The 14,872-nt window shown below is 37.0% G+C and overlaps 1 protein-coding gene across 1 annotated transcript in view; it reads right to left on the bottom strand.

The window, feature by feature from the left end:
- The window catches only part of AQR (aquarius intron-binding spliceosomal factor), a 55,857-nt gene that overhangs the window by 26,591 nt on the left and 14,394 nt on the right, over positions 1-14,872 (bottom strand). Inside the window, exons 13-21 of the mRNA XM_035894476.1 lie at positions 14,056-14,158; positions 12,867-12,987; positions 9,843-9,984; positions 8,917-9,095; positions 6,904-7,071; positions 6,299-6,468; positions 2,386-2,627; positions 601-744; positions 2-41 (exon numbers count right to left, since the gene is read on the bottom strand). Of these exons, the coding sequence (XP_035750369.1) occupies positions 2-41; positions 601-744; positions 2,386-2,627; positions 6,299-6,468; positions 6,904-7,071; positions 8,917-9,095; positions 9,843-9,984; positions 12,867-12,987; positions 14,056-14,158 (1,309 nt within the window). The remainder of the gene's footprint in view (position 1; positions 42-600; positions 745-2,385; positions 2,628-6,298; positions 6,469-6,903; positions 7,072-8,916; positions 9,096-9,842; positions 9,985-12,866; positions 12,988-14,055; positions 14,159-14,872) is intronic.

Here is a 14,872-nt window from a genome sequence, read left to right as displayed (position 1 = left end):
GTATAGCTTCAATCTGAGTATGGGTAAATTGAATAGTATTGCTGTAACAAAGCAAAACAAGATCAAAGAATTGGCAGATTTTGCCAACAGTTTTGATAAAAGCAATTGTTTTAACAGGTTCATTTAGATTAATTTGCTACGTTTCTCCAGAACTACATGCTTGCAAACTTTAATATAAACTAAACCATCATTAAAACTATTTTCTTTACAGACTTGACAATCTTGCAATTTCTAAGACAGTAAATCATGTTGCCCACATAACAACAAAATCATCCCATCTAAAAGACTGTCTGTAGTTATTATTTGCTGAGAATGCTGTAAAATTAATTGGGTATGATTGTCCTATTATTCAAAGTCCTGACACAATACTAAAGACAGTATTTCTCATTGTTCTTCATGGAATTTTTTTAACAGAGAGGGGATAAAAGAATAGTTGGATTTAAACATAAACCAAAACAGTCTCATATTCAAATCTCCTTTTGGCAATGAAAGTAAAATGACATTTTGTTTATAATCAACAATATTATTTTTAACTATTTCTAAAAGCGAACTGCTATGTATGTGTTACCATTTGTAAATAAGCTCTCTTCTATTTATTACCGTTTTGGTTGATTATATGGATATGGTCCCCTATTTGGAATGACATGAGGCTCTACGATCAGTGTTTTAGTTTCTTCAGGTTTTTCTTCATTCCCATCTTCTTTTCTTTTCTTTCCTTTACCTTCCTTTATTGGGAAAGTTATCCTGTAACACATAATTTAAGAATACACTTCAACATGTTAGCTATGGTACCAGACTGTCTTAGAAGTTTATACAGAAAGATTTTTTGTCACCATTAAGACAATTTTTCACACAATAAGGAAACAAGAGTTGCAGATGACAAAGCATTAATGAGGATAAGGAAAAGGAATGACAAATAAATTGATGAAGCTGATTTTAAGAAAGCATATTTGACAAAAGGTATATCAAAAGTGCTCTTTACACAGCTTGAGAAGCCAGAAGCAGTGCTGAGAGCCAGCTGGAAAAACACTGAAGGCAAGGAGTAAATAAAAATGGAAAGGACAGGAGTAAAGTTACAACAGAAAGCCACCAGCATTGTCTGTTCAGCAGTAATAACCTGATTTTGTTCTAGAACTGATGCACTTTTTTTTCCCCACACACAACATATTTCAATATTCTAAACTGCTCCAACACATGAACCTTTTTATTCTCCCATTTCAATTTTTTTATAGCCTCTGCATCATATGTTAGCAAGCTTCTCTACTTGAATTCAGAAACAAATCACACTGAAGGAATTCCAATGGCTATCCAATTATCTTGAGACAACAAGACAGACATCTTTAACAGCAATAATCTCTTAGTCTCTTTACAGGACAAATGCAGCAGTAGGAAGAGCAATAGCTCTTCATAAAGAGGAACGTCTGTATTTTAATCTATGAACTGACAATGAACACTAGTTATATATGGTATCTTGTCTTGATACCTTCAAACTATTTTTCTAACATTATATAGTCTTAGTGTCTTCTCCACACAAATTCTACATACAGTGTTTCAAAAAAGGCACGAAAGATTATGTCCCTGCTTTTCAAGATTCAATTTAGCCATGGTAAGAGCTGACTGGTGGGGGGAAAAAGCCATCTTGTCCCTCCCCAGTCAAATCTATTCCTTCAAAAGGAAACATATTTCAATTCTCATTGACTTAGAAGGGAAAAACCAGTTAATTCAGTCCAGCTAAAAAAATATTCTCCAACACTATGAACTGGTGATGCTCAGCTTGTCAAAGTCGACAGAGGTCCACCAGGAGGGACAGAACTGTCAAGTGTGAAAATGGTAGAGAACAGGACCACTGAAACAAAACATGTAAATTTAGCAGTCACAAAGACAGGCAGCCTATTTCAGAAACCATTTCTAAAATAAAATAGCAATATGGGATTTCAGATTTAATTCTTTATTTTGATTGAATGGTGTTTCCAAAAGCTAAAGTTTTAACTGATGTTGGAATTGCTGTTCTTAGCTTGCTTTAATGAGACATGTAAGGAAACCATGTAATTAAAAATCTTCAGGCTGAACTTGAGGAGCCTAGATACCACAATGTAGAAGTGAATACCACGTGTCTTGATTCTATCTCATACTGTTGCTTTTCCCATATATTCAATAGGCTGGTCTACAAGCAATGCGCTGATGTGGTTTTGTACAGAATAGAGCAGAAGCTGGTCCTGAGCCTAACTGCAGTATGTTTAACTGTTGTAACTATCTAAACCTTCATATTAACATATTTTCTTAAAAGAAAGAGCACACCTCCCTTCAACCACTGAACTCAACTCCACCTGACAACGCGCTTGAGCAAGAATACCAGACCAGGAGTACTTGACATTTTGAGATCACCTGAAGGGGGGTATTTGCAGAACTGGATTGTCAACAGTCACTTTAATATTGTATCCAGGAAAGCTGGCTTTTAAGTGATCAATGGACAGGAAAGTGTCATTAAAATCCAGAGTTGCAATCTGATTTGGCATTTTCGAATAGTGTGCACTACTTGGGTCTCCATATCCAAGAATGATGTCATGCAGCCAGTCAGGAACGACGCAATCCGTGTTCATCAAATTCCTAATAGTCTCCAGAACAGCCTGCATATTAGAAAAATAGAAAAAAAACCCCACGATTAGAGAGACTGACTTCTTACCAAGAAAGTGTGACATACTGAAGACTAATCAAGTCTATTCTAAGATGCTAGAATATAACAGTCTTTAATTGCCAGGTGTTTGGTTAGATTGAGGCAACATATATACAGTGTATATATGCAACAAACATCAGTGTCAAACCATATAATTCTTAAAATATCTTGTTAGTAAAGAGAGGGCCATAATCATCAGTAAAGTTTTCATTCCAGAACACTCAGCGTATTAAAAAAAGGCATAATTCAAAATAACCTATAAACAAAATAAAAAGTTTGCTATGGCCCTAGCTCGTAGTCCTGGTTTTGCAATGAGTGAACAATTCACATTTTATCAATAGCTACACATATTTCTGCTTGAGATTCTTCTGCAAGAATTTCATAAGGTCATGCTGTTTATACCAAAAATGCATTAAAACCTGCGTCATTATAGACCTGGCACACATTGGGTTTCTAAGTACAATCTAGGAGCGCACCTTCCTTGCTTCTCAACCCTTTCTTTCCCCAGTTAAATTCACTAATCCAACAAGGCAACTGAAGACTCCAGAGTCCCCAACATGCTTCCATGTATATATTCTGCTAAAAAATGCCAGCCTTGTGGATTGAGCTATCAATTTCTGGAAGCAGCAAATGGTAAGCCTTATGTCAGGCTTTTTGAAGACTACAGACACAGGGCATTTGAAAACAATTACTCCTCTTTGACCAGCATAAAAATTGTATTTAGTGTAATGCACAACTGTACAGCAAATTAATGCCTCAGCCACCCTAAATCCAAGATCCAGTTCCTACTAGAAATCTAACAAATTCAAGGACTCACTCATGAAGGCTAAGGTTTCTCCTTTGACCCTACAGATTTCATCCCTGCAGCCAGCTAAAGGTTTCCCTCCAAAAGCTTGCTCTTTACCCCCCAAATTAATTTCTCTACTCATCTGTCGTTATGTCAGTATTTTCTCTCCTTTCTCCCTCCCATGAAAACACCAGTGCTCCAGACCCTGGGCTTGCACAGAGGGTGTGCATTTTAGCTAAGAGGTAGCTGCACTTTAGTCTTCCTGTTAAAGGGTTACTTTAGAGGTAAGTCTTCAACAACCACCTTACTTGAAACTTGGTATTAGGACATCATGCATCAGCTCTTCAGTAGAAGAAACACAGGATATGAAACCTGCACTGATTTCCAGATGTTCCAACTTACCACACCATCAAATATGGACACAAACAGACGGCAAACATAGCACATCAGCAGTCCACACGAGGATATAATACAGACCTTCCAAATGCTGATCTTGTAAAGAACAGTCAGCCAAAACAAAGCATGGAATTTTATTCTGATAGCCTAAATTTACATATCCAGCTCCAAAGGATAGGATTCTCTGCCCTTTTTCTGCTTAGAATCACAGAATTTTTGGGGTTGGAAGGGACCCCTAGAGGTCATCTAAAGCAGGGACACCACTAACTAGATCAGGTTGCTCAGAGCCCCATCCAACCTGGTCTTGAATGTCTCCAGGGATGGGGCCTCCATTACCTCTCTGGGCAACCCATTCCAGTGTTTCACTACCCTCATTGTAAAGAATTTATTCCTTATATCCAGTCTAAACCTACCCTGTTTTAGTTTAAAACCATTACCCCTTGTCCTGTCACAGCTGGCCCTACTAAAAAGATTTTCCCTGTCTTTAAGTACTGAAAGGCTGCAATCAGGTCTCCCCACAGCCTTCTCTTCTCCAGGCTGAACAAGCCCAACTCTCTCAGCCTGTCCTCATAGGAGAGGTGTTCCATCGCTCTGATAATTTTTGTGGCCCTCCTCTGGACCTGCTCCAAGAGGTCCATGTCTTTCCTGTACTGAGGACTCCAGAACTGGATGCAGTACTCCAGGTGAGGTCTCACCAGAGCAGAATCACCTCCCTTGACCTGCTGGCCACGCTTCTTTTGTTGTGGCCCAGGATGTGGTTGCCTTCCTGGGCTGTGAGTGCACATCGTTGGCTCATGTCCAGCTTTTCATGCATCAGTACCCTCAAGTCCTTCTCCACAGGGCTGCTCTCAAACCCTTCCCCCCCCAGCCTGCATTGGAACCAGGGGCTGTCCTGATCCAGGTGCAGGACCCTGCACTTGGCCTTATTGAACCTCATGAGGTTCACATGGGCCCAATTCTCAAGCTTGTCCATGTCCCTCTGAATGGCATCCCATCCCCGAATCTGGAGTCCCGTGTTCAGTCCTGAGCTCCTTAGTAAAAAAAAAAAAAGAGAGAGAGAGAGAGGGGGGGAGAAAGATGGAGTTATTGGAGTGAGTCAAATGCAGGGCCACAAAGGCGTTTAAGGGACTGGAACACCTTTCATATGAGGAGAGGCCAAGACAGCTGGCATTGTTCAGCCTGGAAAAAAAGATGGCTCAGGGTAACCTATCAATGTGATAAATATCTGATAGGAGGAAATGAAGATGAAGGAGCCAGACTCTTCTCAGTAGTGTCCAGTGACAGGACAAGAGACAATGAGCACAAATTAAAACACATTCAATTCCATCTGAACACAAGAAAACACTTTTTCTACTGTGAGGACAATTCAACACTAGAAGAGGTTGCTCGGAGAAGTTTTGGATTCTTAATTCTTGGAGATATTCAAAACCCAACTAGATATGGTACTGGATAGCCTGTTGCAGGTGACTCTGCTTGAGCAGAGGGCTTGGACTAGATAATCTCCAGAGCTACCTTGCGACCTAAATGATTCTATGATTCTGTAATTATGTCACCTGATCAAACAAGTATACTATGGGCAACACAGAGCACTTGGTCCAAGTTAAATTTATGTCAATTCACAAATACACATTTCAACTCTGCTGGAAAACTTTCCTCTTCTTGCTTTAATAGAGGGTAAGTAAAGATATGTTATTGATAAGCTTCCTGAAAAACAACCTTTGCAGAATTTATATGCCAAACAATTAAAGTTGTGTGCATGATTTTAATCTTACTTACAGGCAATATTGAGTATCATAATGCACTAGCAACAGGTTTATTTTGAACTCTGACCAAATTCCTTGAAGGCTCTCTTGCCAAAGAACACCCAAGGAAGTAAAATGCCAAAGAATCATGCAATGCAACTGTGTGAAAACTGGGCAGGAAAAAAAGCACCATTCTATCTATAAAGCTCCAGCTAGCATACAATCTCTATAAAGACTATCAAATACATCAGTGCTAAAAATCTCATCTGACACCCTCCAAAGCCCAACATGAAACTGATGCAGTGATGCTCCCAAATCCTAACAGGTTTCTCCGATTTTCACCTTTTGACTAGTTACTCCACCTTTTTCTACAGTCCACTATTACATCACCTAACAAAAATGTCCCATGTGCTCCCAAAAGGCCAAATACAACTAATCTGCAGGCTACCTGTTAAAAGACTGAAACCATAAACTAATGTTTTATTATATACTCAAGTGAAGTAGGAGTGTTCTGATTTTCAGTTACTTCAACACTTAGCTGCAGGGGGAAGTTGTCACCACCTGACATGCTCTAACTTCCTGAAGTGTTCCAACGCCACCTAAAAAGCCTAACTACATGCATCTAAAATGAACATGTCTCAGTTCTGCTAGCATATTCAGACAAACTCTTATCCTAAGAGTCAATAAGCAGTACCTTACCTTGAAATTGTTTTCTTTTGGTTTTCTTCTCATTATTATATTAAATGTCTCATAAACATCTTCTGCTCCATTTTGGATTGTATTGGTCATGTCTTGTTGATACTGGTTTGGGTCCAGAAATACTCTGTATGTTCTGCAATCCCCTTTAAGTCTCGGTTTGGGTTCAGGCCCTGACCGCAATGAAACAGTAAGATTAGCATTTGAAGTAGTGCTAAAAGCAGATTATCATTCAGATAAGTGATCCATAATAATTCCTGAAATGGAATTTTGACAAATTCGTATGATAAAATGGCATTACAAACATTCTTGTTTCATGTTTTTATCCCATTTCTAATAGAGTTTTTGAATATAAGCTATTTTATTCCTAAACCCCAAAATATAATGGACTTAATTAATCTAATTACAATAGATTTTACCAGAGCAAACTAGTTAACCTTTTTCAGGCTGCTTATGGAATTGTTTTTGTTCAAATAGGTAATGAATTCAATGAGCACTCCTTAAAAGAGAAGCAAGTCAACGATTAGGCTGTTAACAAACAAACAAACAAACAAAAAAAAAAAAGAAAAAAAAGAAAAATCTTTCAAACAAGTTTTGGTATACCATACCTTCTTCGATAACACGTCCTTTCTCATCCAGCATGCCCTGGATTTCACAACCTCTGACATACACCAGGCCAGTTTGCTCAACAAAAGGTCGTCGTCGGTCAAACTTTGTGCCATAAGGTTGTGTGGGACGTACCGTAATCAAAAAGCAGACATCATGTTTACGCAGACCTAATTCCGAAAAGGAACATTCACTGATTTGATTGAATGACATTTTCTTTTTTTGTTCCCTAACATATACACAACAGAATACGTAAAAGTTTAATTAAAAGCCTGTTTAGAGAATAATGTGATCTGTTTCAAAACACACCTTTAACTTAGAGAACACAGAACCATAGGATACTGTCATATTTTCCACTATTTTGCACATTAATATCTGCTAGGACTTCAGATATGAAAAGGAGAAATTGACTGCTTTTTTCATGATAACAAACTTATTTATTTCAAGATTATTCTTCTCCCAGTAATCTTCGGTTACACAACCTGCATATTTTCACTCATATCTCAAAAGCAGCGTGCTACTGATCTCCTGTTTGCATTGCTTTCTTCTGGACTAATCTCCAATTTTTTTTATTTTTTTTTACAAAAATGTAAGTGCAGTGCCTGCCTAGAACTGGAAAAAACTCCTAAACAAAGTTACTTTAGTTACTTACTTAATAGGATAAAAGGTCACTTAACCAAGTTACTCATTTTCCATGCTACATTCCTGTTCAGAAATCCTGATACAACTTCATCGAGTGTTTTTCTTTATCCCTCCGCAATAACATATTGTTGTGAAGTCACATTTGCTTTTGAGTGACAATCACCTCGGACTCTTTTCATTCTGCAGAGCTACTGCCTAACAACTTATTCTGCCCAACATGCATTTGTGCAGTGACTTGTTCTTGATTAAGTTTAGTATTTTAATATTCATCCCTGTTGAATTACACCCTACTTTTAAAATGTAATTTCTCCAATTCACTAATGTAATTTTGAACACTAATCCTTTTCTCCAGTATAGCTACAGATTCTTCTCCCAGATCTAACATACCTTCAAAATTTAGTAAAGACATGCTGTATTTTTCATATGAGACAAATAATTTCTCATTACTCGCCAGATATTATCCAACCTAAAGCAGTTTTATCAAGACCCTGTTATGTCAGGCAATGATTCATCCATTCTTCACCTCAGTTTTGATTAAGTTAAAGAATTACTGCTTTTGAAATCGCAGAGGCTGTTCCACTACTTAAAAAGCTAGGTGCACTGCTATATAGCTACCTTCAGTACAGTGAAGTCTCCTGACATCCTCCTTTTCTACTTTAATAGAAATCTACATTCCCAAACTTGTATCTGCTTATTTATCACACGATCCAGCTTTAGCATTTAGCTCCAGCACATTTAACAGGTTCCTCTAACAAAAGAGAAGGGAGTGACATTTACTGATAATCCAAGTACCAGTACATGCTTCTATGCCACTTGCCAACACGGTCAACTAAAGTTCAATTCCCCAAGCAAAAGAAGTGTCGCCTGTGCACACTTACAAGAAACAGTATTTGGTACAGTCATCTCTTCCTAACAACATTCAAAAATCCTGAAAACTACTAAAACGCATTGGTCTGAATTAAATCAAAATCTGTCCTCTCCATGTGTATATGAGACAGATACCACATTCCCCACTACTTTTCCAATATGACATTATTAGCATGCATATTAATTTAAGATGTGAAGTTACTTTTCCACATTCCCTGTAAAGGGCAGAATTTTACAGTTACAAACTGAATGACATCAGTCTGAAATAGTAAACATTCCACTCACAATGGACATCCAAATACTTTCATAATTTCAGTTTTCATTTTAGGAAAATAGAAACTTTTTAGACTTGGAATTTGAGTAACTGACTTTTAAACAGTGTATTAAGATTAGCAAATCTATATCCCGGATAACAAAAAAACCACCTTCCTTAAAAATAAGAGAACATCAAAGTGTATTTTGATACGCAACTATCTTGAGCACCTTATTCCAAAGAATGTAAGTACCTTCCCATTCATCTTTGATGTTATCTCGGACATTCAAATTAATTGTAACATCTGCTCGTACTCGCATGGGCCAGTTTTCACCAATATTGGGCTTTGCCACCTCTACCACTGTGAAAGAGACAATGGGTTGCGCCATTCTAGCCCATCCACCAAAGACCACACCTCCATATTCTGATAACCTAAAGAAAAAAAACAACAATAAAACCCCCTCAAACACCAAAGTTTTGCTAGCCATTATGTGATAACAGATACAGTTCTTTTCATAAACTGTGAAACAATTTACCTCACAGTCAGCAATAAGACAAAAGTAGAAGTCTTAATTTTAGATGCTACTGAAGTGGATTCACATAATCCTGCATTTTAGAACTGAATATTTCAAGAAACAAAGGCAACTTATGCTGGCATTATTCAAAAAAAACCACAATCCCAAACCAAACCTCAGACAGTGAAGAAAAAGGGAAGATAACAAAATCAACTACTGAGTGTAAGAGATATCACACTAAATGACCCCTTGAAATCTAAACAGGATCAAAATGTGGTAGATGGTAATTCAAGAATATTCAGTAACGCCTCTCATAAACTAGAAGAGAAGGTGGTAAAGCTTCCAGATTTTGTAGTATCAGCCAAGCTTAGTGCTTTTGGAAAACTAACTCATCCATCTTAACAAAGATTGGTTGTTAGCATCCAACATACCGTCTTAACACATCTACAGGGATACATATCAACACACCCTTACAAAATCATCCCACAGCATGGCAACACCTTATGGAAGAAGCTAGTATAAAGCATAGTACCTATCTAGTAACGAGTGTATTTTAAATTACTATATATTTAGTATATACACAATATTAGTTATTCATTCCTGAATGCACTTTGATTACATTTGAAGTTGAACTGCCTGGATGGCATCAATTAATAAATATTACCATGGTTTCATCCTACTGACACTATCTTCAATGTCCTGTCTGATCTCGTAGGTAGACTCTAAGCGGAAGAGATTGAAGTTCCTCAGCAGGTAGTCATGAAGAGTCAGAAACTGTAGGTTCAATTTGGGAAGTGCAAGGCAGCCTAAGGGGGTAAGGGAAGAGGTATTTGGTGAATAAACAAAAAGATGATGAATTAATTAATATACTGGTTCTACAAATTCATAAATACATACTCACATTATTCTATAACTACCATAGCTGTTATCCTCGGAGATACTAAAAACAACTCCTTTTATAAATATATGTCACTAAAAAGTGCACATTTTTCTTGCTCCTTTCCCCAAATTTTCAGGTTTTCTCTAAATGAACCTGCACAAGATTAAAAGAATTTTCATCCTTCTGGCTGTAATACAGTGAACTATTTAAAGACTGAGTCCTTCCCTGTATTCACACTACAACAAAATTGATTTTATAAAAATCAAATGCAGGGCAAAGTAGTAGTACTTTGGGAATTTGATAACTAAGCCACTATTAAATAATGACCAAAAGGGCTCAATAACTAATTAAAAAAATGCGTTATCCAAAAATTCCCCAATTCCAATTCTTCACATTTACTAGAAGCCACAAAAATCATTAATGCAGAAAAAAAGTTTAAGCCAAGAAATCAAATTTTAATATGCAACTTTCTTCAGAAGTTTTTGCTACATATTATAGATTTTTTTTATGAGAATGAAAATCATGGGAAGATTAGGTCTAACTAAACAAGGAGTATCAAAACTCCTAAACAGGTCCTAAAGCTTGCATAGCTTTAGTGTAGTTTTAGATGTAAACATTCCATAATAAAAATTCTTATAAGTTACTTATCTAACATTACTGAAGTAGTGTTCCAGTTTAACAGCTATGCTTAAGACCTGTGAAAGCATCAGGCTTTTCTAACTTGAAATATTATCCTTGAAACCTTTCACCGGTATATGCAATATATATTGGCTTTCACATGCTCTGAGATACAATGGCAGTGAAGAAAAGCGACAGAACACAGTAATTTCTATTCTGGAAAGCCTCATGGTGATAAAATACTTGAACACATTTCCTAACACCAAGTAACAAACCCTGTCCTGTAAAGCTAGTTATATGCACAAAGGACAGAGCCTGAAGCAACACTTCTTCAAGGCTGCACAACATTTATCAGACAGATATTCTTCCTTCCCCATTTTTAAAAAGAAAATCAAAACAATACTCCTATCTTCCTTGGGCTAAATTTCTCTTATTTGAGTTTTAGACCACAAGAATGTAGCTACTTTTAAGAACACCAAAAAACCCGAAGACCACAAAACCAAAACTGTCGTGTTTGAAATCAGGGCTGGAGAACACAGGGAGATTAAAAAGAGAAACTGTAAACTGAACTGAAGTAAAATAGAAAAATGCTTGTAACAATCTGATAGCAAGAGAAAGGCTTCACAACAGTGCTATCGATATGGATAACAACAGCAAAAGAGTCCACCACAGAAAGAGGAAATCTTTCCACTAGCAACCACTATTACTTGCCAAAATTACATTTCACCATTAGTAACATTTCTTTAACGCATTATTAAAAATTCATAAACCAGCACAGAAACATGTGTGATGAGCTGCTCCTTCTCCCCAACACCCTCAGCAATAACACATGTACTGTGATTAATATATTTGCCTAATAAAACACAAAATACACATATAGTGCATGCACAAGTCCTGCAAAGTCAGCCTTCCAGTACAGTCTGAACGACAGTAAAGCTACCTCGACTTATATTTAAGAACCTGAAGGTTCCAGAGCATTAGAACAACCTAACTGAACAATTGTTTACTGAAATAAAAAATAAAAATAAAAATAAAAAATTGGTTTATATGTATTTATTTCCTAGAAATTACAGCAATCACCCTGGTTTGGTTTTTTTTTCAGAAGAATCTGAATCAGCTTTCAACTACTTGCATCACACTAAACAGAAGTACTTTATCTCATCTTGGGCAGATCTCTAGATGGCATTTGTATCATATCTGTTTGGAAAAAGATCCTTTGTTGCCTATAACCCCGCCTCATCAAAAGCGATCAAATTTCAAAAAATCTCTTTCTTCTCACCAATACTTGTTCACAGAGAATTTATCCCTAAAAACTAATTCATGCCAAGCAGCTAAATTTAAGGCTCATACCTACACACAAAAGAAAAACTGAATCAAAACTACGTGGAGGAAGGCACAGGATACTCACTGCTCAAACCAGAAACATACTGTATACTAGTCTTTGAAGATATATATTGTTATTTGGAATTTCCATGTTCCAAACTAAAATTTTCACATTCCTAACGAAAATTCTCATGATCAACGTAAAAATTTTCAGCATGAGATTTTAAAAAGCACAACAGTTTTTTAAAGTAGCAAGACAAAAATAGATGTATCTTTTACTGCAAAGCTTAAAATTATGTAATTCCTTGTTTGCAATACCTGCAGTTTGCTTCTTTGATCATGACCACATCAAGCAATAACACTAGGTTCTGAATTTAGAATGCATATACTACCTTTCAGTGACTATGTATACACTTCTACCTTGAAATCAGAGAGTAATTAGTGTTAATTTCCTCCCTTCGCCACCTTTTTTTTTCTTTTTAAAAAGGCTTTCTTGAACATACTTAAGAGCAAAGCACAGACAACAGCTTTTCTGCTGCATGTTTATAACCTGTTTCACCTTACGGTAACTACCTGTGCTACAGCTGGTGGTATAGCACATCTTTTACCCAGATTAGAAGCAGATAAATGTCTTGATGTAAATACAGGCCTTTGGATTTTTCTTTAAATCCACTAAAAATTTAATCTCAGAGTTCCTGATTCACAACTCAAAAAAAAAAGTTTACCTTACGCTAAGATACTAAAGATGCCAATGTACTGCATATAAGTTCCAAAGACAGAATTAACATAGACATCAGAACTGCTTTTTTTTTTTTTTTTTGCAGTATTTACTGCCCTGTTCAGCATTTACTGAACTACTAATCATACCTTCTCCAGAATAGTATTCCGTTGGTACAATATTTTCATCCCAAATAATCTTCTCTGTGGGATAAAGAGGGATCTGGTTGAGTTGCTGAATTTGAGATATTCGTCGCTCATGACGGGAAACCTAAAGAAAGGACACATTTTAAACTTCCCTACATCAAAAAGGGGCAATAAAGCTACCTTTGAAACACATACGTTAATCCATAAGACTGTTGGTGGTCACTTGACATTTTCTCTCTTTAAGTAAGTTTTGATTTTGTTTTGGTTTGTTTTTTTAATTAAATATAACTAAATACACACAATGACATCAAAAGATGAACACATAGTCCAACTATTGGTCATAGTACTAGAGTCAAACAATCATTTGGCTGCTCAGCTGACTAAAAAGGGCACAACAGAACTAAATATATTCAGTCAAGGCTTAGCAGAGAATCAACTTCAAATGAAATTTATTTTGCTTTCCGTTAAATATGTGGCCAATAGTTAACTAATACTGGTCATTCAGCAGCAGCTAGTCTTGATTCCCTCTTTGGAGAAAAAAATCCATCTAATACTGCAATACGTCATCTCGACAAATATCTCTACATAGCATCCATAAGCATCACATTACTACCATCTAAACTGTAGGAAATTACATGAACGATTTCTAAAGAAATCAACAACCACAAAACAAACCTATAAAAAAACCAGCTATGCCATTCTAATACAGATTCAGATTAGAAGCCTATAGTAATATTGTTATACACTGAATATCCAAAAAAAACATTACGTGCATCAAACAGTATTTCAAATGGGCTTGCGGAACCAAATGGGTACTGAATATCTAGATATACTTTAGCAGACTTTTTGTTTTTAAAGGGTTAACTGGTTATACCTAAAGAACAACAACTTTTCCAAAAGAACTCAAAATTGTCGCTGAGAGTCTGCTTATTTACCTTTACAATTACACCAAACACACATGTACTAGTTTCTCAGGGAAACTACATTTATAAACAAACATTTTCAAATACTTAATTTATATGGTTTTAAATGCCACTTTAGTATGCGGTTTACTGCTATAACACTGCTGTGGTTCACGGGTGGTTCTGCAAGAGGTCCTAAATGGCCACTTTTCTACAGTGTAGTCGCTAGATTCAGCTATGTCTCGAGTTAGCAAAAGAAAAAATACAAGCAGTGCTAATTATGCTTTTACCAGCAGCTCCAGCAGAAACTCCTTTTCATAGCCTGAGTCTTCCCCGTCAGGGAGGGGCGGCAGTAGGCAGAGGTATGACGCCACCTGGTGGAGAATATTTGAGCTGCACAGAAGAAGGGAAAACACAAGCTTGTGTCACTGAGACTGAAACCTGAAAGTGCACTTACAGTAGCCTTTTTTTTGTTTCCTTAAAAAAAAAAATTTCCAACGATGAATTTCATCAGAGACCAACAATGACAGATCAGTATTTCCAGTGAAGTTTGAGATATTTAAAATATTTATAGAATCAGGGAATGATTTGTGTTGGAAGGGACCCCTAGAGATCATCTAGTCCAACCCCCCTGCCGTGAGCAGGGACACCGCTAACGAGATCAGGTTGCTCAGAGCCCCATCCAACCTGGTCTTGAATGTCTCCAGGGATGGGGCCTCCACCACCTCTCTGGGCAACCTCTTCCAGTGTTTCACTACCCTCATTTTAAAGAATTTATTCCTTATTTCCAGTCTAAACCTACCCTGGTTTAGTTTTAAACCATTACCCTTTGTCCTGTCACAGCTGTCCCTACTTAAAAGATTCTCCCTGTCTTTAAGTACTGAAAGGCCGCAATCAGGTCTCCCCACAGCCTTCTCTTCTCCAGGCTGAACAAGCCCAGCTCTCTCATTTCTGGGGATTGTTACAAAGTGCTCTACAGCACTTCCATAGGTGAAGTGTGTTCAGCCCCAGGTGTAAGCTGAAACCACTCATCCGCAATAAAAAGAGCAAGGTGGGAGTGTTTTTTATTGTTTCAAGACACGTACCTGAAAACAGAACCAAACAACA

Source organism: Egretta garzetta, unplaced genomic scaffold (assembly GCF_000687185.1).
Source record: "Egretta garzetta isolate BGI_Z169 unplaced genomic scaffold, ASM68718v1 scaffold285, whole genome shotgun sequence".
Classification (NCBI taxonomy): Eukaryota; Metazoa; Chordata; class Aves; order Pelecaniformes; family Ardeidae; genus Egretta; species Egretta garzetta.
The sequence above is the reverse complement of the archived record's forward strand: the minus strand, read 5'-3'. Positions and strand labels throughout refer to the sequence as shown.